The 22,890-nt window shown below is 38.7% G+C and overlaps 1 protein-coding gene across 3 annotated transcripts in view; it reads right to left on the reverse strand.

Annotated features, from left to right (window-relative positions):
- The window catches only part of VPS45 (vacuolar protein sorting 45 homolog), a 67,781-nt gene that overhangs the window by 20,525 nt on the left and 24,366 nt on the right, over nucleotides 1-22,890 (reverse strand). For 2 of the 3 annotated variants that reach the window (XM_021004316.2, XM_078154911.1), the window contains 4 exons: nucleotides 18,401-18,559; nucleotides 10,467-10,574; nucleotides 9,085-9,206; nucleotides 2-133 (listed from right to left, as the gene is read on the reverse strand). In XM_021004316.2, the coding sequence (XP_020859975.1) occupies nucleotides 2-133; nucleotides 9,085-9,206; nucleotides 10,467-10,574; nucleotides 18,401-18,559 (521 nt within the window). The remainder of the gene's footprint in view (nucleotide 1; nucleotides 134-9,084; nucleotides 9,207-10,466; nucleotides 10,575-18,400; nucleotides 18,560-22,890) is intronic. The other variant, XM_021004324.1, reaches the window with a different exon arrangement.

Here is a 22,890-nt window from a genome sequence, read left to right on the forward strand (position 1 = left end):
CCTTTTTGTGTTGTGTATTGTGGTTCCTCCCAGGACAATCCTAACTCCAGGAGTGGTGCGGTTCAAATTATAAACTGTGAGCGCCTCTTCATAGGTGGTCCCTCCAATTATAAATACGATGATATCTTGAGGTCTGCAGTAAAGGAGGACAGAGTTAGTACTATGGAATAATAAAATGAAGGCCGGAATTTGACATCATTTATGCACAGAGTTTCAATGATTTTGGTTGGGAAAGAGGGAGAGACTAGAGGCCGGGGGTAGGGGGCGCGTGCAGGGAAGTGACTAAAACAGTACAGAATGAAAGGGTTCAAGTAAGTTTGATTTATCTAAATTGGCAGGAAACAGAATCTTGGAAATGCCGAATAATCATTTACTTTTTATTTATGAGCGGATGTCCTATAATCCCTATACAGTGGGTTTTAAAATAGCACACTAATGGCTGTGGGGACAAAATGAAGAAATAATCTTTTATATTCAAGAAGCTCCCGAGTGCTTTATTGTATTGTGGAATCAGCTTTCAATGTACAAATAATTTATGCTTGTGCTAAACATCTCCTTTCATGTATCAGCACTTGAGCCACATTTGGTAGAATGTGGTGACAGCAGCCTCTACCCCAAACTTCAGAAAGCACTGTAGTTCTGAGGCACTTGGTCTTCCCTATGTGATAAGAGCATTTATTTTGTACAGGTAGCAACCTCCACTTTCTCCAGAAACCTTCACACTCGTAACCTTTGCTAAATCGAGAATATCGAATGTAAAGGGGTATGGTTTTTCAACTCGCCAATGACTCATCTGCTGAGCTGGTTTAGACACTGTTGAGCTGTTTCACTGATTTTCCATTTTTACCAAAGTGACTCCATATAAAATCGTCCTGGGTCTGCTATCATCTCTTAGAGCAAAAGGGAAAAAATCGGTGTGAATGACGAAATCACCAAGGTCTGTTTTGTTTCGCCTCTCATGGGCTCACTGTTTCTTAAGCTACTGCATGGAGAGAACCACTGAAATCAAGAGTGTTTGTGTCAAATCGCATACTGCACATTAATTAAGACTACACCCGTGAATTAAATGGAAACATCTACTGCAGCACTTATACTGCAAAGAACCATTTTCAATCAGGGCGTGTGACTCTCAAAAAAGCAAAAGCCATGTCCCTTCTGTTACTGCCTCAAAAACACTTCCAAAAAGTCAGTGGGGCATTCTGTAGCATTCACCTTCTCTCTCGAAACTCAAAGGGAATAAAAGCAATTGGTGATAGTTATAAACACCTATTTAAGTGGTTACTGCATCGTAGGGGAACCCATGAAAGGAACCAGTCCTCTTGGATAGAGCTTATTTATTTTTCAACTAAAAAATGGGTTAGGAAGCCCTTTCTGAAATTTCACTTTGAGACCTGAACTTTAACTCACACTGCCACCAATCCTAAATTCATTTCATAAAATCAAAACACGATCTACCTCATGCAACATAGGCAAACTGAGACAAAAGCCCCATGCATTTATTTCCCATTTAAGCAACGTGATTTATTTTCATATAATATAAATATTTGTATTTTCATACAATATAAAAATGTTACATATTCAGCAATTATTTTAAAATAGTCAACGCTTCTTTTTCTCTTCAGTAATAACCCTATTCCTTTAGTCTTTTTTTTTTTTCCTCTTGGCCTTTTTCCATGTTCAATTCATGGTCAAGTGTCCACAATCTGTGCCTTCTAAAGTTCAGGCCTTTGATCTGGGCAAAAAGGACCATCTGGGGGGATGGGTCTACAACAGCTTTGGGACTTATGACCAAATCCCTGGAAATGCATATAGCTTGCCTTTGAGACTAAACAATGAAAAAAGAAGGCTGGACTTTGTAGAAAAACAGCTGCAAGGCTGAAATAGCAAGCTGTCTTCACCTCCACAGGCGCAGAGAACAGGGGGTATGTCTCAGCACATTTTAGTTTACCAAAGAAGGGTGTACCTTGATGTTCTTCCAAGAAGAAAAGATGGATCTGCATTTTTAACACCTCCATCCCACATACTCCACCATTTGAATTCTGCCTGAGTTTCACCTCTGGAGATCCAGCATCTTAAGGTGAGTAGCAGGAATTTGGTTCTGCATGGAGACCTAACCACACAAAACGGTTATGTTGGGAAAAGCTAACAGCCCACTCCTGGGGCAGGACAGTGCTGACCCTATCATTATGTAGTTTTCCTGGTGGCTGGAAAGAGTGCCCTTATCAAAGGTGGAGAGCTTGCCTCTGGAGTATCACTGGCTCTCAGCCTTAATTCACCACTGGATTCTGGGTAGGTTACTTTCTTCCAAATGCTAATTTTTGTTCTGTAGTTAGACTGTAATATTAATAGCTGGAGCTGCTTGTTGTGAGACTTCTTAAAGTAACAGGTACTCGTCTGCTGTCACACTTCAAATCGTATAGGCAAATGAGAGTGAGAAGCGACTTTTAATATGAGGGAAGTTTCCCAATGCTGTAGAGATACATTTTGTTCTACCTTCTGATTTGCACAATCTATTGCCTAGCTACCAAACTAAAGGCAAAAAATCCTTATTAAAGACTAAGGTTTGGTAGGAACCTTGTATTTGCCCAAAATAGAACCACTAAGTTAAAGGCTAAGAGAGATTAAATCATTAGCTAAGTAGGACCTCATCATGAGCACACGTGTGTGTACACTTACATACGCAAATAAACAATTCTCAAAAACTGCCTTTTCTTGAATTGTCCATACAGCATCTCCCAAGTGCTTCATAAACATATGTGCTTATATGGAAATCACCTCCTAAAGTGGCCACAGAAGGGTTAAAATGCAATTGTCCTTTAACTCCCAAGCCACAACATCAGGCCTCTGTCCAGAAGAAGAGAACCTAAGATGTTTGCTCTGACTCAGAGCACAAGGAGAATTTGGGGAAGTCAGAACGCGATTACCCATTTTGGAACACAGCCAAAAATCCCAGGCTAAGGCCTTCTGTTCATAAGTACCCCTCTCCACATTCCCCTTCCCCCCACAAAAAGAATCTTCCACCATTATAAATGGCCTTGTTCTCTAAACTGACTTGAAAGATGGCATTATGAATAGAACAGTTTCCCTTAGCTGGAGTGAGATATTACTATGATGCTAACTTGGTACTTTAGGTGCCAAGGAGAGATGATCTTTAGAAATACAGAGAAAAGCATTTTTATTTTTCATGTATCATTAACACTTCCTGCAGCATCTAGACTTCTTCCTTCCTGCCCTTCCTTTCACTACTGATGGAGTCTCTCCTTGCTTAGTGTAGTCCCACTGTAAAGCAGTATGGTTTTAGGACTTTGGTTTTTGTTAAGTACTGTGAACCTGCAATAATTCAGGGGCCGAATTATTCTGTGGATTACGCAATAGACCCTCAGTTTCTTCTTTTCCCATGGATCTGGGCCATTTTATTACTCATTAGCATTTCCCCTAGAAAGAGGGAAGAGGCTGAAACTCGAGGTCTGTCCTTAGATTCTCTAGGAATGTTACAGGGAGGGGACTGAATAATCAGTAATTGGATTTAATTAGAAATGCCTTCACTGAGCCATAAAACCCTGACCATACTTTCTATGGCAAATGGAGAAAAGTCTTAAAATTGTTTACTCTGCCAATGAAATTTGTTCTGCCTAGCAAGATCATTGGCTAGGGGAAACAATCAGAATTATTTCATCAAAAAGGACATATTTTGGTTCTGAGGGTCACATACATGAGCATGACAACATGAATGGACCTGAGGGCAGTCAACCAAGTAGCAAAGTTTAGAATGCAAATATACAGGGGCAGGTTAGTGTGCAGATATCAAAATTTTTTAAATGGCCTGTCAAGATATTTAGAATCAATGGAAGCCCTTTGGACACAGAACATGCTACATTATTGGAAAATGAAGCTCCCTAACTATTAATTTCTCACATGCTACCCTACTTATGGTGAGTAAAAAGGCTACTCTAGGTAGTTAAAAAAATTAAGTCCCTAAAAATTACCTAGGTTATTCCAATAAGGAGAAAGGAACGCTGCTTCAATCTCTAAACAGGTTAGTGACCACTCCCCATCAGGAGATAAAGAGATAATACCTTTGCTTCATGCTTTTAATCTACCTGGTTAAAAAAAAAATGGACAGAGCTGTCTAATGAGGGCCTCCAGGAAACATGATGCTGGTTCTCCATGGCTTAACTCTGACCACCACCTGCTTCTGGGGTACACTTGCCTCTTGTCGGAAAGAAAGTTTATATGGAACTCAGGCATGAGAAGAAATGAACAGAAGTAGGCTCTTAGTACAACCAGAGCATAAAGTACCAAAACCTGGTAATTTTAGGATGTCAGAGAATTTTTGTTGAGTTGCACTTACTTGAAAATGAAGAGAGTGCTTGGGATGGTAAACTGTGGGTGTAGTTATATAAATGTAAGTGAAAGCACAGATACAAGGGCAGTGAAAGGGAGCAGCTAAGCTCCCTGTGTGCCTAAGAAACATGATGCTGTCAGATTTTGCTACAGAAATATTAAGAAATGTTTCCCTGAGCCTCCCACATCTTACTCAAGTGCAATGGAGGAAGAATACAAAATAACAACAACAATAACAATAACATTCCCTTATCACCTCCTCTCCACTCCATCTCATATCCTTGATAATTCTCTTTTTTATTCCCTTCCCTTGATGATTTTAAAAATGAAAGACACTGAGCTGATGATGCCAGTGGTGGGATATACAGTAAATCTTCTGGTGTGATGGTCAAAGCCAAGAAGGGTATACAAGTTCACTCCTTTGTGTACATCTCCCCATGCTCAGTGATTCACCATGGCAACTGGAAGCGTTAATTAATGCAGAAAGCAAACATCTGAAAACAGCAGTCAGGACACACAAAAGGAGTGAACTACCAAAAGAAACACAAGGATACCCTGAGAACCCAGGTGGCTATGCATCAAACTGTTTAAAAAACAAACAAACAAACAACAAACTTTCACCTCCAATTCTTCTAGAAATCAGTACTGCCAAATATGGAAAACATAAGCAGAAAACCAAGTGTTAATGAAAAGTATCATTTTTATTAGCATTGTAGAAATACTAATTTTAAAGATACTCATGGATTGTAGGCATAAGTACTTAACTGAAGTTGACAAAAGCTGCTACAGCAAAAAAAGACTGACCCTTTCATGGTACCCCAAATAAACGGTTCTACTAAGACCTTATTGAACTACTGAAAAAAGGGAGAACGCAGTTTCTTTGAACTAACTCCCCCTGGAATGCGTACTCACGCAGTTCCATCTTTTCACCAGCCTCTCAGAGTGCTTGTTTCTATCAAGGATGAGCAGTGGGCAGTTTCAGAGTAAGAAAGCAAACTAACAAAAAAGCATAATGGAAATCTACCTTGTAGAAGGAGTAAGATTCTCTAGGCAGTACCTGTCTCCAAACCCAATTTGTGGATATGGCTATACTGCAATCTAATTTAATTTAATAGTTGAAGGCTTGAAAACTTTACACCAAAGAAAAAGTGTTGCATAAAGAAACAAGGCCAGGTAGGAAGGGGCCAGCACTCACAAACTTGTCATGTTTCCCTTACTTTCTAAAATGCCTGTACCCTAAATATGTCCATTTGTGCTGTCACCAGCCCTAGACTGGTATTAAAGATGAGCTCTCCTGCTCTAGGGGTGGATAAAAATCTTTCTTCCTTTTATCCACCTGAGATACAGTAGAGTTAAGGAAACCCTCCCCCCCCCCAAAGGGTCTACAGGATAATTAAGGGGGAAAGCAGTGTAAAACAAAATCAGGTATCAGAGTTTCAGATGGTCATGATTACATAAGCATGGAGATGGGATATGATTCAACTCTATTCTTCCAATGGCCACCTCATCAAATTGTTGTGGTAGAAGCTTAGAGTGTCATATAAAATGTGGGATGTGAACCAATGGAGCTAGGGTTCATCTGTGAGTGCTTTCTCTCTGCATGACTGGGGTTGTTTCTTCTTAGGCTACACTATTTAAGTAATATACATTGTCTACGTAGCAGATAAAAATGTACCATTCAGTTAGAAAATTGTCACTATGCCACTAGCTTTTTCTTATTGATTTTTTGTTCTTGCTATATTTTCTTTTGCAGTATTTGAGAATAAAACTGAGAAAGTTCTATCAATGATGAGGCATAAAGAGCAACCAAATGAAAGCTCACATGTTAGGACCCTTTCCAAGGTTTCCAAATAGATTTCACCCCACCCACTCCACGAGGTAGGCAGCAAAACCATTATGATTCCTAGGTTACACATGATGACATTATTACGGAATTGGTACAGGGCTGGCATACACTAAGTGCCAAATGCTTGTTAACTGTCAACTGACCTGCCCATGATCACAGCTGCTAAATGGTGGGGCTGGTAGAAGAGCCCCGTTCTCTTCATTTCAAGTTCAGCACACTCACTCCCAGAAAGACCACAGTTAGTCACTGGATTCCCTCCTCTCCTCTCATCTGGTGAGGACCACATCAGGGACCAGGACTCTCACTGGGAGCTGAGGACTGTGGCAGGTCTGAGATGGTCTGGAGTTAAGAGACCACAGCTTCTACTACTTACTACCTGTGAGGCCTGGGGCAGGGCACAACCTGAACTTCGATTCCTACAACTCTAAGTGTTCTCCTTCTGAAAGACAGGAGAGAGAATACAGTGGACTCAGGAAGGAACAGGAACTGACTCCTGCTGGACATTCACTGGCTGCATGACTTGGGGAGCTGCTTCAGTTCTCTGAGATCATGACCTATGTGGTACCGGGAGTTTGTGAGGAAAGTGCTTGATAAACTTGAAAGTACTATACATTATCAAAAATGATTATTACAACCGTGGGCTAAGCCTTTGGCAGAGAGTCACAAGCCCTGGGTTCGAGTCTTGCCTCTGCCATACAAGCATACGATCATGGCAAAGTGACAACCTGGCTGAGAATTAAGTTTCTTCACATACCAAACAGAGATTACTGTTATCAATTAGATGATACATAAGAAAACATTTTGTAAATGGCAAGCTTATAAAAACCTAAGTTATTACAGTAATTCTACAGATCAGCAAAACACAAACCTCTCATCCCCCACTCCCCAAGGCAAATTTGAAGGAGTTCCTGCTGTGTATTTTTATTACAAATGACTTAGTGTGTGTCCAGTAGTTTTACGGGTCCTTCTCTGGCTTTTAATAATAAAGGGAGCAAATTAGAGCCAAATAAAATTTTGATTTTTGACTGTAACCATGTATTCATCTCATCAAACTGTTAACGAAGACCTCAACTGGCCAAAAGAACCCAATGGTATCCTCGAAAGAGCACAAGTCCAAGGTATTAGATCACTGGTTCCGAGAGAGAGAGAGAGAGAGAGAGAGAGAGAGAGAGAGAGAGAGAGAGAGAGAGAGAGAGAGAGAGAGAGAGAGAGAGAGAGAGAGACAGAGACAGAGACAGAGAGACAGAGAGAGAGAGAGACAGAGAGAGAGAGAGAGAGAGAGAGAGAAAGAGAGAGAGAGGGAGAGTGTGTGTGTGTGTGTGTGTGTGTGTGTGTGTGTGTGTGTGTGTGTGTAGTTTTTGAGCTAGCGTTTCACAATGAATGAAAACCAATGCCAGGTTTGCGAAGGCCCCCTGCAGACATCCTGCTGTAAAAAGCAGTTTTACTGTTATCTGGATACACCTTCAGGTGAGTGGCAGGAAACAGCAGCAAGACCTGTACGTGCTGTTAAAATGACCCCATTTTGAACCTGTTGGAAATTAATCCTCAGAAATCAGAGAGGTGGGTTAACATAAATAAACCACAGACAAAATTTCTTTTGTGACTCATAGTTTTCCATTTAAGATGTAAATAGTATATTACTGATGTCCCATAGCTTTTCTTATACGAAAGTCATAATTCCCTGTAAAATACAGTTTTTACTCTTATCTGACTAACTGTAATGCCCCATAGTCCATCGAGGAATGATGAATGGAAAGAAGGATGAGCCTTGAAGTCTATTTCTCAAACTATATAGCAAATGGCTAACAAGGCTTGGACTGGTTTCCTTTCTGCCCACTCAGCTGATATTTCTGAACCCTGATCCTGAGATCTCTAATATATTTCATCTGAATGACTGTGTGTTCTGAATTTAACTCCAAACATTCTGCTAGCAGGCCCTGGGTTTATAAAAGGTCATTTCCCTCTTCTTTCATGGGAATTGCAGAGATTTTTGAGAGAGGGCTTTTGGAAAAAAGGAAGGAATTATATTCTTCCAAAAAAGATTTGGCAATGCTTGTCACAATGCTTTTAGGAAATTAATCATGCTTGTAAAGTCTTGTTATTTCAAGGATTCTGAACTACAACTATTAGCTAAAATAGTATAGTAATTATGGAAATAACAGAAACATTACCACTAGGATTCCATGTAAATTCCCCAAAACAGGTTAGGCGCTGTACAATCATCTAGATCTCTAATGCATCGCACATATGGTCTTGATTTAGAACATCAGCACCAATTCTAGTACTAGGTACTACATGTGTACATGCTTCATAATTCAGTCTAGTCTAAGCTGTGGTGGACAAGTTTTTGTTTTTGGCACAACTGCCTGATCGTGGATTAGAAGGATCATTTCAACCAACTGCTTCCTTTAGGCAGTCCCCGTGACAAAAGCCATCCATGGATTGTGTAATTTAGCAACCGTGACTTCGCTAAGTAGGGTTCTCAGCTTGCATGCTGTCCACATTTGGCAAAGTCCAGTCACAACCAAAAATAGCAACAACCTGCTTTGGATCATAAGCAAGTACTGAATTTATTTTGGGCGTTTATGCTACAAGCCCCAGATGCCATGGGCTTGAGCTTGGCGGGTACACAAGAAGATTGGTCAGATTCTAACAAGCAGGAATGGCTGAAGCTTGACTTCAAAAAATGGGTGTGTTTGAGGACCAGGCAAATGTTTCACATGACCATATCTCAATCTTGGAGCTAGCTCCTGGTGCCAAAAGAACTGTCACTTTTCTCAGCCTCACTGGTACTCTGGAAGAGAGGGTCTCCTTAATTTGCCCTAGCTTTATTCTGGGTTCATCTTTCCTGGTCTGTGTCATTAAGGATTTTTTTTCTTTGTTGTTGCTCTTACCTGTCTCTCAGTGTGCTGGGGCCTAAGTAAGGGAACTGATTTTCCTTAAGCTTCCCTTTGATGAGGTGATCCAGTGTCTCATAGAGGAAAGGCTGATGCTGTGTATAAACATTTTCCACTCCCTAAGACAGAGGGAAATGGTTCTTATGTCACTCATGAGATATTTTGCAATATAAACACATTAATGACACTCAGATCAAAAACAGATGGAGAGTTCTATGAAATAGTTTTAAAACTGAATTCTAGACTCATTTCAATATTTACCTCATCGTCAGGTATTCCTACCCTGTAGAAAATACTGTATCATTTAGAGCTAGGAAATGAAAAGGATTTTTATAAACTTATCACCCCCTCTTCAATGATTTCCTTTGGCGATGTTATTTGGTATTAAAAATGATAAGTGGAACAGAAGGGAAAAGGAAAGGCATGAGAGAAAATTCACTAGGTCTAATAACTATATTGTTTGTCTTTTCAGCCTTAAATATCTACTAGGGGAAGGGAATAAGCATTTACATAGCACCTACTATGTGGTAGGCACTGTGCTAAGTGCTTTTTATAAATATTATCTCATTTGATTCTCATAACAACTCTGTGAGGGAGGTTATAGTAATATCCCTATTTTACAGATTAAGTGTCTTACCCAGGGTCACACACCTAGTAAGTACCTGAGGCCAAATTTGAACTCGGATCTTCCAGATTCCAGGCCCAGTGACCTATCCATTGCACTGCCAGCTACCTCCATCTACCAGAACTTATTTTCACTATTTCCTACTCAACTATTAAATTCTGTGCCAATACTATTCCAATACTGAAAACTCCTAAATAATAATATTGGTCAGCATTTAAATATCACTTTGAGGTTTACCAAACACTTTACTATGTTATTTTATTTTCTCCTCACAACAACCTTGTAAGGTAGGTGATATTATGATCCCTATTTTACAGATGAAGTTCAATGACTTACCTAAGGTCACACAGCTAGTGAGTGTCTGAGGTCATACTTGGATTCAGGATTTGGACTCAAAATCCAATCCCCTGTCCCCTGTGCTAGCTACCTAACTGCCTACATGAAACTTTCTCTAGGACATCTATTCTAATCACTTAACTGACATGGCATCCAATCAACAACAATTTTAAGATACTTTAAAGTTTGGGGTGAAGTGGATAGAGCACCAGCCCTGGAGTCAGAAGGACCTGAGTTCAAATCCAGCCTCAGACACTTCACACGTACTAGCTCTGTGACTCTGGGAAAGTCACTAAACCCCGAATGCCTTGCAAAAAAAAAAAAGATACTTTGAAGTTTGTATTTATTCATTTACTCACTTGTAACCTCTTGACCTTCAGCTATTTCTCATCTACGGAAACATGAGAGATTTTAATACCTTCAATCCTTTGAGGAACTGCTTGGTAATAGCGACTGCATCTTTGGGGCTAAAGAGGTCACTTCCCCTTGCTCGTTTGCCACCATATTCAACAAGGGCAGGCACCAGCTACAGAGAAAGAGAAGAAACCCTAGTTACAAGGCAGTGTCTCTGGACAAATCTCACAAATGACTAGCTCTAATCACATTCCTTTCTAAGAGGTAAAGTCACATACAGTAAGTAAAGTCATATTGTGTATTTTTTGGGTGGTTGTTTTAAATAAGTTTTTATTGGTGTATTTTGCTTTTTACATCACCATAATTTCCCCCAGTATCCCTTCTCCTCCCCCTTCCCAGAGAGCCATCCCATATAACAAATTATTATTTTTAAAGACTATAAAAGAAAAAAAAAGAGGAAACAAATCAGCATGCCTGACAAATACGTTGAAAAAGTCTGAAAATAAGTGAAATGTATACCACTTGTACCTCTGCACAATGCTGGGGGATGTCTTCTCAGAGCTCTTCCTTTGAGCTATGCTTGTGCTTCATAATTTTGCAACGCTACCTTTTGATTTTTTTGGTAGTTTTGTTTTCCACTTACATCCCTGCAGCCATTGTGTATGCTGTTTTCTTAGCTCTGCTCACTTCACTTTGCATCTGTTCATGTAGATCTTTCCATTCTTCTCTGCATTCATCACATTTGTCCTTTCTTATAGCCCAGTAACATTCCATTACATTCATGTACCACAATTTGTTTAGCCATTCCACAACTGTTGGACTCTACTTTATTTCCAGTTTTTTGCTTATCACAAAGTGCTGTAACAAATATTTTAGTGTATATGGGATCTTTCATCTTAATTGTTTCCTTGGGGTATATAACCAGCGACAGAATCCTTGGGTCAAATGGAATGGACATTTTAGTCACATTATTTGCATAACTCTAAATCGCTTTCCAAAATGGTTATACTGATTCACAGCTCTGCCTATAATGCACCAGTGGGTCTCTTCTCCACAACCTCTCCAAGACTGACTTCTCATCTTCTGCCATCTTTGCCAATTTTCAAGGTGTGAGGTGAAACCTCAGGGTTGTTTTGATGTGCATTTCTCTTATTATTAGGGATTTAGTATATTCTTTTACATAGTTGTTAACAGTTTGCAATTCTTTTGAGAAGTTTGTTTTATAACCTTTGACCACTTATATATGAAAAATGGCTTCTGGTCTAATCTATTAATTGTTTATATATCTTGGATACCAAACCCTTACCCCCTTTGACTGCTTTAATTCTTATCCTAGGTGCATTTATTTTGTTTGTGCAGACGCTTTTTAGCTTCACATAATCAAAAGTTATCTATTTTGTCTTCTGTGATTGCTTCCATCCATTGTTTTGTTAAAAACACATCTCGGGGAAGCTAGGTGGCACAGTGGATAGAGCTCCAGCCTTAGACTCAGGAGGACCTGGGTTCAAAACCAGCCTCAGACACTTGACACTTACTAGCTGTGTGACTCTGGGCAAGTCACTTAACCCTGATTGCCTAAGCAAAACAACAACAAAAAAACCCCACATCTCCTAAATATGTTTTGAATTACTTTACACACATAATCCATGTCAAATTGCTTGCCTTCTCCAGGGGTAAGAGATGGGAAGGAAGGAGATAATTTGGCACTCAAAATTTTAAAAAATGAATGTTGCAGTGGATAGAGCACTGGCCCTGGAGTCAGGAGGACCTGAGTTCAAATCCAGCCTCAGACACTTGATACTTCCTAACTGTGTGACCCTGGGCAAGTTCCCCAATTGTCTCACCAAAAAAAAAAAAAAAAGTTAAAAAACTTTTAACATGTAATTGGGAAATATTTATTGAAATAAAAATATATTTTTAAAAAGAATACATTAACTACTCTTAGTTGTGAGAGGCATATGATTTGCTTTTCTTCTAATTTTCTACTAAAGCTTTAATATTAAGGTCTCATATCCATATGGAATATGGTATAAGGTATTGGTCTAGATCTAATTTCTACCAGATTGCATTTTAATTTTCCCAGTAGTTTGTTTGTTTTATCAAATAAAGGATTCTTTCCTATTTGGAAAAATAGAAAAGTAATTTATGTTTTCCAGTTTATCAAAAACTGGATTATTAAGTTCCATTGTTTCTGACTCCCCCTTGTCCAGTTTGTTCCACTGTCTGACTTCTCTATTTTTTAACCACTACCTGATGGTTTTGATAACTGCTGGTTTATAACAGAGTTTGAGGTCAGGAAGTACCATTTCCCCTTTGTCCTTACTTCTTTCCATCATTTCCCTTAATATTCTAGATCTTTTATTTTTTCCAAATGAATTTGATTATTTTATTGAGCTCTGTAAAGTATCCCTTTGATAATTTGATTGGTATAGCATCATCAGTATAAATTAATTTTGGTACTACTGTCATTTTTATTATATTACATTGGCTGGGCCACAAGTGCTGAATATTCCTCCAGTTATTTAAATTGTTCTTCATTCCTTTAAGAACTGTGTAACTGAATCTACACAGGTTGTCTGTGTGCTTTGGTAGACTGATCTCCAAAGATTTTTATGCATTTTATAGTTCTTTAGAATGGGATTTCCCTTTTTCCTATTGCCTCTTGGATTGTGTTACTACCCTTCTATAAAAATACTATTGATTTCTGAGGGTTTATTTTATAGCCTGCAACTTTGCTGAAGCTATCATCTCAATTACTATCTTTCATGACTCCCTAAGATTTTCTAAATTAATCATCATATCATCAGCAAATAGGGATAGTTTTATTTCCTCTTGACTTATCTTTATACCTTTGATTTCTTTCTTTTGTTTTATTGCTATGGCTAGCATTTCCAGAACTGTAACAAATAAAAATGCGAAGATTAAACATTTTTACTTTACTCTCATATTTACTGGGAAAGGTTCATGTGTATCACCATTGCTTATGATGCTTACTTTTAGTTTTAGAAAGATACCTTTTATGAAATTTAGAAAAAGTTTCTTTATGCCCATACTTTCTAAGGATTTTAGCATAAATGGCTAAAAAAAGGCTTTTTTTGAACCTATTGGGATATTCTGTGGTTCCGCATGTTTTTGTTTTTAACATAATTAAGTTGATTGTTTTCCCACTGTTGAACCATCCTTGAATTACTGGTATAAATCCAACTTGGTCATGATGATTTCTTGGATGAATCACTTGTAGTCTGTGCAATAGAATTTCATTTGAAAATTTTGAATTGATATTCATTAATGATATTGGTCTACATTTCTCCTATGCTTTATCTTTCCCTGGTTTAAGTAGTGGGACTACATTTGTCCCATAAAGGGAATCTGTTAGAGTGCTTTCTTCCTCAGTTTTTGAGAATAATTTTTAAAATTTAAATAATTTTAAATAACAACTTTAAAAATAATCTTTAAAAATATAATAGAATTCTCAAACGAAAGTATAAGGACCAAGAGTTGTTCCCTGACCACCCCCACCACCTCTGCCTTCGTTAGTTCCTTTACAACTAATTCTGTTTTCTTTTCTGAGACTGATTTAAGATCTCTATTTGGTCTTCTTTTAGTCTGAGTATTTTACATTTTTTTTCTTTTGTGTTCTCAGTTTTATTAGCATATAACTGTGCATAGTAAGCTCTGATAATTCTTATTCCTTCTGGTTTTGTTGTGATTTTACCTGTTTACTATTTTGTTGATTTGATTTTCTGCCCATTTTTTAAAAACAGATTGGCTAAAAGTTTATCAATTTTATTAGTCTTTTCAAAGAACTAGATTTTAATTTTATTCATAATTTCTCTAGAGCTTTTTTTGGGTGGGTTTCCAGTTTATCTATTCCTCCTCTAATTTAAAAAAAATCTCCTTTGTACTTATTTCAGGTTTATTTATTGGTTTTCAAATTTTTAAAAATGCACACTCAGTTCATTTATCTTCTCTTTTTCTATTTTGTTACTATGTTTATAGGGATGTGATTTTTCCTTTAAGGACTGCTTTAGCTGTACCCCATAATTTTTGGTTATGTTGTATCATTATTTCTTTCCATATGATTATTGTTTCTGTGATTTGACCCACCATTTATTGTTAAATCTCCATTTGGGTCTACATCTTTTCTTTGTGCTCTCTAAACTTATTAGTATTTTTATTATATTATGGTCTATAATGGAGATGTTTGCTATTTCTACTTTTTACATTTGTTTGTAATCATTTTGTGCTCATATACATAGTCAACTTTAAAAAAAAAATTCCAGGTGGTGCAATCACACACACAGACACACATATACACACACAAAACACTTTAGCAGTCCCATATAGAAGACATCAAAAGTTGTTTAGTTCCAATTTCTCCAGCAATTTATTCAAGGCTTCATTTTCTCCTTTGTTTATCTTTATGTTAGACTTGCACAAAACTGAGAGAGGGACATTGAACACTCCTAGCATTATTGTATGTCTGTCTATGTCTTCTAGTAATTCAATTAATTTTTCCTTTATTAATTTAGATCCTAAGGCATTTGGAGCATGTAAGTTTAATACTGATATTGGTTTATCATCTATGGTTCCTTTCAGCATATTGTGGTTTCTTTATCCCTTTTTAGATTATGAATGTTTGTTTCTGCCTTGTCTGATAGCATGATTCCAATTCCTGATTTTTTGGATTCACCTGATACATTGAAAATTTTCTCAGCCAGCCCCTCCCTCATTTTTTTCCTGTATGTCTTTGTTTTTTAAATATTTCTTGTAAACAACATGTTGTAGGATTCTTTCTTATTCAGATGATCTGTCACTTTTCTTTTTCATTTTACTGGGTTATTCAATCTATTCACATTTAGAGTTATGATATTTCTAATATTTCTTTTTTCCAAATCAGGGTTTTCCCCTCTTTTCCTTTATCTCTTCAGTTATTTTAGCTTAATTTGCTTTAAGGCATTTCTATTCCCATTCTCTTCCCTTCACCCTCCATTTCCCTCCTCCCTTGTTTCTTATCCCTTTCCCTAGTTTTGGAGTTTTGCTTAGCTTATTTGCTTTTTCTTTCTTCCTTTTACCTAGTTATTTAATTCTCCTTCTTTTTTTCTTTCAGCTAATTAGTCAAGTAAAATCCTTCTATCTCATCCCTTTCAACTCGTTTTGTTCGTTAAGTTTTTAAAATTTTATTTTTTGTGCTTTTTCCTACAAAAGATTTCTTCTTATTTTCTTCATTAATTTTCTTCCCTATTTTAGACTGTTATTCTTTAATTCATGACACTTATACTTACTTTACTTTCTTTAGTCTCTGTATTCCTCATGGAATTAAAGCTTCTAAGGCACCTATTTTAGGTTACCTCTTCTAAACAGTTTCTATATTATTGCCTTGCAGATTTTTTGCCCTTTTTCTGCTGTGCTTCACTCTTAGAAATATCAGTTCCTGCAAGTGAGAGAGAGGATATTGTGCCATGGTTTGAATTTTCCTATGTCCCTGACTGGGCAGTTTATTATTAACAACTGCCTCTTCCATGGACATTTCCCCCCAAGTGCCTTGAAATCTTCTCCCTGGGTCCGTGCCTCCCCACTCTTCGAGGTGTCACTTGCCTGTTCCCCTTCACTTGAGGCAGGATGACCGTCTTCTCTAAGAACTGCAGATTATACCCACTGGAAGGTCCCCATCACTATTTACAGGATATCCTTCTTCCTCCATACGAGCGTTAATCAGTGGTATTTCCTCTGACCACTGAAACAAGATTTTCCCCTTTATTTGCCCCCTTTTCAGTTTTTCCCTTTGCCTCATGAACCATTCCTCTGTGGGCTCTCTTCTTCCTAAAAAATGACAGGAGTTATTTTCCCTTCGTTGTTAGGGTATATCACATATTCTCCTTTATCTTCTTCCTTCCTCCCTCCCCTTTTATGTGCCCTCTCATTCTGTAATTTAGTTCCAGAAAAAACTGATTTATCTACAGGCAGGGTGTTGTGAGGTGAGTGCATGATGCTTCCCCACCATCAGTTCTATTTCACTTCTGCTTTCACTCTTGACTCCTTGTGTACTTTTGGAAAGAAATCTCTTAATGGTTGCTCTGTTGTTATTTTGTTGTTTTTATTATCGGTTGCTGTATTTGTTCAGCTTTCTTGTATTTCATGTCTGGCATGTTTAAAAAGCAAATAAATCCTTCAGGTCTGGGTTTCTTTATACGAATGCTTCGAACATTTCTTTTTTATTGAACATTAATCTTTAGGCTCAGATTTTCAGAGTAGGCCACAAGGGGCGGTATCTTGAACACTTTCGCTTTTCAGAACAAATTATTCCATTCCCCTCTCTGGTGAGTGCAGAAAAGTCTTGTTATTTGAATTTCTTTTTATGTCTAAAGACATTTTCCTGGTCACATGCAGAATTTGTTGTTTGTTATTGGAACCGTCAAATTTAACTACTGGATGTCTCATAGTTTGTAGCATAGGATTCTTTTTAAAAATTTTTTTTGGAGGAAATCTGTGGGCTCTTTCATTTAGCACTTTGTTTTTTGTGTTCATACATTCAGGGCAATTTTCTTGCATTATTTCTTGCACAGAGATGTTCAGGTTTTTTCATTTGTTATCTTCTTCTGGGTGCTAAAATTCTTAAGTTGTCTCTACACACCCTTGTCTTTGAAATCAATATGTTTTGCTTGTATGGAGATCATGTTTTCTTTTAACATTATTGCTTTTTGCTTCTCTTTTTCAAGATTGTTCTTTACCTCTCTACATTTGCATTCCCAATCAGCTATTCTTGCTTTTGTTTCTTTGGTGAGACTTGCCACCATGCATTTAAATTTTTTTTTATTCTGCCACTTATTTTTGTTGTGCAGGCAATAAATTCGGCTTTCATAATTCTTATTTCTCTTTTACATTTTTCAGGAACGACCTGCTGTGGTTCCATACTCTCTAGGGAGTCTACAGAGTCCTCTGCCTCAGCAGATGTCAAATAATTTCCCTTTGTCTTATAGTATTTTTATTCATAGATGTTTGTATTCTTTTAGCTGATCTGAAGGACGCATCCCCTCATATTATCAATATCTTCCCTGTTGGTTTATCTCTTTATGCTCAAGGTCTTAATTGAATTTTCTTCCTCTTGAGATCTTTAGTAATTTCAATCTTTCCCCCTCATTTTCCCCTGTTGCTCACTTTTGACTCCTCCTCCTTTGATTGAAGTTTTTCCCTGTAGGCTTGTCCCATGCTAAACAATTTGATTTTCACAGTCCTTGGTCTCTGCTCCAAGTGATTTCTGGAGTGACAGCTGGATGCTGGGCTCTTTTCAGATTTAGTGAAGTGCCATACAGTCACACATATGTCCTGCTCCAGTTCTCTGTTCCTCAATTCTCTAGCTGAGATCTGTTATGGCAGAGTACTACCGCATGGCAGTCTCAGCCTAAGGGAGATTCCGCCTTTTGGCTTTCTAGTGGCATTGAGAGGAGGGGTATGGAGAGTAGAGTGGAATTCTGTTGTAAGCCCAAGGTCTGCCTGCACAGCTCTGCTGCTAGAGCATGGTGGGTGATAAGAGAGGAGGTACTAAGTAAGTCTGTTAAGAGTTAGCACTCCTCTGCTGTTAGTTCATTGCATGGATACCTTTTTAGGATTCTCAGTGACCTGGACTGTGGACAGCTAAAATTGCTTTATCTCTTGCACATAATTCTTATTTTGGAGAAGTTATGAAGATCAGAGGAAATACGTCTACTCCTCTATCTTGTTGGTTATGTGATCCAGAAGTCTATTCCATACAGAATTTTCCCTATGTCTTAGCCAAATCCTAAACCCTCCAGCCAGTAAATAAGACATTCTATATTTTATCTACTGGATTGTTTCTGATAACTCAACCACAAATCACTATGTTTTTATTCACAAAAAGGTACTTTCGAAGTTGGCATTTCCTAGCTAAATTATTTTCCCAAAAGGCAAGCTACTTTATAACACCTCCTCTTCTCCCTTACCCCTCAATCTGATTAAAGAGCCTTCTATAAAGATTACCTTGCGATACTTCTCTGAAACACCTTTATTTCTGAGGTCCATCATCAGTCCAGAAAGGCTATTACTGCTATGCCGTTCATAATGCAGGGCATAAAGCATCACCAAGCGTGCAGCATCAAATTCGGTTACTTTGGGATTCTGCAGTAGCCTTTTTATGTTCTGAAGGGAGACAAGAGGTTCTATTATTTCCCTTCACTTGGAAAGTAAGATGTAGTACACTGTCTCAATTCCACTTCCACTGATCTGCAGTAATACAGCTGAGTTTGTGATGATTCCAAGTACTAGCAGAGCATTGTACATTTCATGCATTTAAGTAGCTGCTTAAAATACATACAACTGCATGCTGTTTCTCTAAGACCAGAATAAAATAAGGAAATAAGCCCCTTTTGTTAGATATTTACCAATCAAAAAAGTTATTATGTACTAGGCATTGTGCTAGGTGCTGGGACAGGAAGACAAAAACAAAAGGGTCCCTGCCCTCAAGGAGTTTATATACTCTAGGGGAACGCAACATGTACATGTTTAAGTATATACATAATAAGTACAAGGTAATCTTTTTGTCAGGGAAGCACTAATAACTGGGGAGAATCACAAAAGACTTCATGTTGGAGGGCAACAGAGCTGAGTTTTGGAAAGAAGAGCCTCTAGGAGGCAGACATGAGGAAGGAGGGCGTTCCACACATCGGGGAAGAGCCTGTTTAAAGGCAGGGAGACAGGAGGTACAATATTATGTGTATTAGGTTCATCAAGAAGGCTAGTTGGATGGAGCCTTTAGAAGGAGAGTGATTTAACCAATCCATAGAGATTTCTTCTCTCCTTCATCTTAGCCTAACTTTTTTAGTAAAACAAAGTATACCACTAGCACTAGTACAACTTACAGGGACAACTGTAGAACTGACCAGTACTTAGCACAATGCCTGGTGTGTAGCAGGCATTTAATAAACGTTTACTGACTGACTGACCAGTTGAGGGGACAAAATCCATGTCATATAAGAATTGGCTGAGCTTGGAAAAAAGAAGATTCAAGGAGAACATGGTAACTGTCTCTGAGTATTTTGAGTTGGCACATGGCAGACAGTTTAGGCTTGTTCTATTCAGCTCCAGAAAGCCAACCAGGAGCAATGGGTGGAAGCTAAAAAGATGCAATTCAGGCTAGACGTCAGGAAAAATGCGGTGCCAAAGTAGCATGGCCTTCCTTGGAAAGTGGCAGATTCTCTCAAAGAAGCAGGTGACTGATGGTCAGGGTTATTATACTAGGATCTCCTATCAGGTATGGGTTGGGTTAGATAGCTTCAACCCTAAAACTTTGTGATTCTCTGAAAATTATCTTTTTCACTCAGTGCAAGCAATCACTACTAAAGTAAAGACTAAAAGGATTAAAAACAGATTCTCTCTCAGCTTCCTGACACTTGGAGGGTAGATAGTGATGGCGGAGGGAGCCAGAGGCTTTCCACATAGTACAGATGTGATACTTTTGTTCTGCAACAGAGCGCTGAGAAAGATTCTTGACAGGACGCATGGATGCTACCTATTGAGGAAATACATTATTTGGTATACTTGACCCTCCATGCGAAATCCTCTGCTATGATGGTACTTTTAATATGCTGAAAACCCACGAATGACTAAATAAACTTGACTGTAACTATAAAGCCTTTTGTGAAGCTCTCTGTGACACTCCAAATCCCTTACAAACAAGTAGCTAGGAGCCAAATATCTGTGCCCTTCATTTTCTTGGTACAGAACCTAAATGGTAGAGATGCTCAACACATCAGAATGTAACTACAATACAGTTCTTCGTGTCCATGTTAGAGGATTGCATTATAACAAAAAAACTGCAACAAGGCTCTCAATGTTCAATGTTAGGGACAAGAGACGACTATCCAAGCTCACGTATGGCATGACTCTGTGTAGTACCACTCGACGATGCTGATCTAGCTTGATTTTACCCCTGACATCCCACTTTCCTTACGTGTGTAGTCCAGTGCAAGGCCTCAACCCCTGCTTTCCCAAGGGGTAGTCCCTACATAGACTCTCCTCAGCTAGATTACTAAAGCTATGTTCTGAGTTTGCTTTCCACTGCTAACACCCAGGAGGCCAAAAAATGGAGGAATTCATCCTAAGAAGACCTTGCCTCTGGATTTACAATCTTTTCTTCACTTTTTTCTTCTTTGAACCTGCTATCTGGTCATTGCAGTACATAATGTTCCACGCCTATTCAAGTGTATAACTAAGTCTTATTCCAGTGTTTCAGGATTTTGGTGCACAAACTGTATATAGCGGAGGAACATTAGAAGTACATAATTAGCTTGCTACTGGTTTAAGACATTAAGCTGTCTCAGCCTCTGGCTCTCTCTTTGATTTATCATCCTTCCAATCAGCAGGTCCCTCTGCTCACCCCTATCTGTGGGGGTAACTGTCTTTGCTTACTGTCGAGGATGCGCTGTGGAAAGAATGTGCAACTTAGTGTCAGGAAAGATGTGAATGAACAAGTAAGTCACTTAACCAAGCTCTCTGAGTCTGTTTCCCAATTAGTGAATTATTTCTTGCTCCACAGAGTTATCTTGAGGCTCAAATAAGATTATGTATGTAAAGCATTTTTGTTTAGAGCCATTTTTATAGGTATTTGGAGGGGTTTGGGGGAGAGCTCAAGCAAGACACTGCTTTCACTCTGCCATCTTCTATGTAAAGCATTTTTAAAAACTTATAACAGTTTTTTTTTTTACTTCTACTCTCTTACTTCTCAAACTCCTGTCCCTGGGTGGGGTTCACTTTTCTTCCTCCGGGTCTCTAAAGAAGCAAGATCTTATTCTGTCTGCACCCTGCACCTACCCCTCTGACTTTAAGCTGAAAGTGCTCTCTTAGGAGCCTCTTGATTTGCTGACTGGGTCGGTGTATCCAAGGCTCTGCTGGCAGGAAGATGCTGACTAGCCTTTCTTTTGATTCTAGAAACCTGGCCCCTTAGTTAAGCAACCTGTCCCATCCATACATGCTGAGTTTCCTTTTGTTCCCTTTATTTCTCCTCCTCAACATTTACTGAGAGTCCACTGTGTACAGAGCGCTGGTAGGTACTGGGAATATAAAGATACATAGAAGTCTTTACCTAAAGCAACTTGAAATCTAGGAAACTCCATGCTCTTCTAGTGTTTTATCCAGCATTTATTAAGCACCTGAACTGAGCTAGGCACTGGGGGAGATATGAAGATATGTGACTTGGTCCTTGTCTTCACGGATATTACGATCTAGGAGAGGGAGATAAGAAATGTACACAAACAATGACAGTACAAATTAGAATGTTAAGTGCAGATGAGGAACATGAAGTGTTAGGAGATCAGGAAAGGAGGAAACAACTTCCAGGTGTTTGAAATGCTGGAAGCCTTCATGAGGATAGTGGTATTTGAGACAGGCATTAAAGGATGCCAATAAGCAGAGATTATAGAAGGCAAGAGGGCCTTTCAGGAGCAAAGGCAAGGAGGTGGGAAAGCACAGGACATAATTCAAGAGTTACCAAGTAATCCACTTTAGCTGGAATGTAAAGTATGTGGAGGAGAGATACCACAGAAGTTCTCTGGGGGAGCTGGCAACAAGAACTACTAATAAGAGGCCTGAGGACTTTGAGTCAAGAAAGTATGGGGGGCAGGAAAAATTCTGTAGTGATCTACAGAGTATGAAATGTTTGTTTCTCTGCCATAACCAAGTAATTTTTATTTATACTGAAAGTGCTAGTTGGTCTCCCTCTCAGAAGAGAAGATAAAGGGAGTTCTCTATTTTTCCAGATTATCAGGGAGATAAGTAATAAACTGAGGCTTTTCTTGAAGAAGCAGGAGCCAAAACCTGTGAGGTAGCTACTTTTCCTCCAAAGAATGGCCATGGATCCACAGGTGCTGACAGGTGAGAAATCATCTTGTAAGAGTCAAAGAAAAGAAACTGGAGTCGTCATAGTGGTTGGTGACTCTGCTGAATGGCAATGAGGCAGCTACATGCCAGAGAGGTCTGCGTCTTCCTGAGGCATCTTACTGTTGTCACTGTTTGTTCTGTGCTCTTAAAGAGGACCAACAATATCACAAGGGTGATGTCTTGACTTCTGAGTGAACTGGATTTAAGTGAGGCAGAGCTGAGCAGAGTTGTCAGCCTTACTCTCTTCTCCAAAGTCACTGAAGTCCAATGGCAAGAAATAAGTCAAGACAACTCTCGAAATGCAATGGATGACTTTTCTAAATTAAAGTCTTCCCCAGGCCTCAGTTTGTCCAAGACAATGCCCATTCAATGACTAAGGGCTAGTTAAGAATTGAGACAAAAGATGGCCTAATTTACCGCCATAAAACTATCAGTCTGGGATGGGAAGATCTTCAAAGTTTCTGGCCAGAAACAGAACAGAAAACAATTGCTCTTTATACTCATATTACTCTAGGCTCATTCATTCAGCAGCCTTATGCCTTGATTCAAATGCATACCTCCTCTCTTATCCCTCACAACTAGCTGGGTGGTTCTGG

Source organism: Phascolarctos cinereus, unplaced genomic scaffold (assembly GCF_003287225.1).
Source record: "Phascolarctos cinereus isolate Bilbo 61053 unplaced genomic scaffold, phaCin_HiC Scaffold_5;HRSCAF=322, whole genome shotgun sequence".
In the NCBI taxonomy this organism is placed as follows: Eukaryota; Metazoa; Chordata; class Mammalia; order Diprotodontia; family Phascolarctidae; genus Phascolarctos; species Phascolarctos cinereus.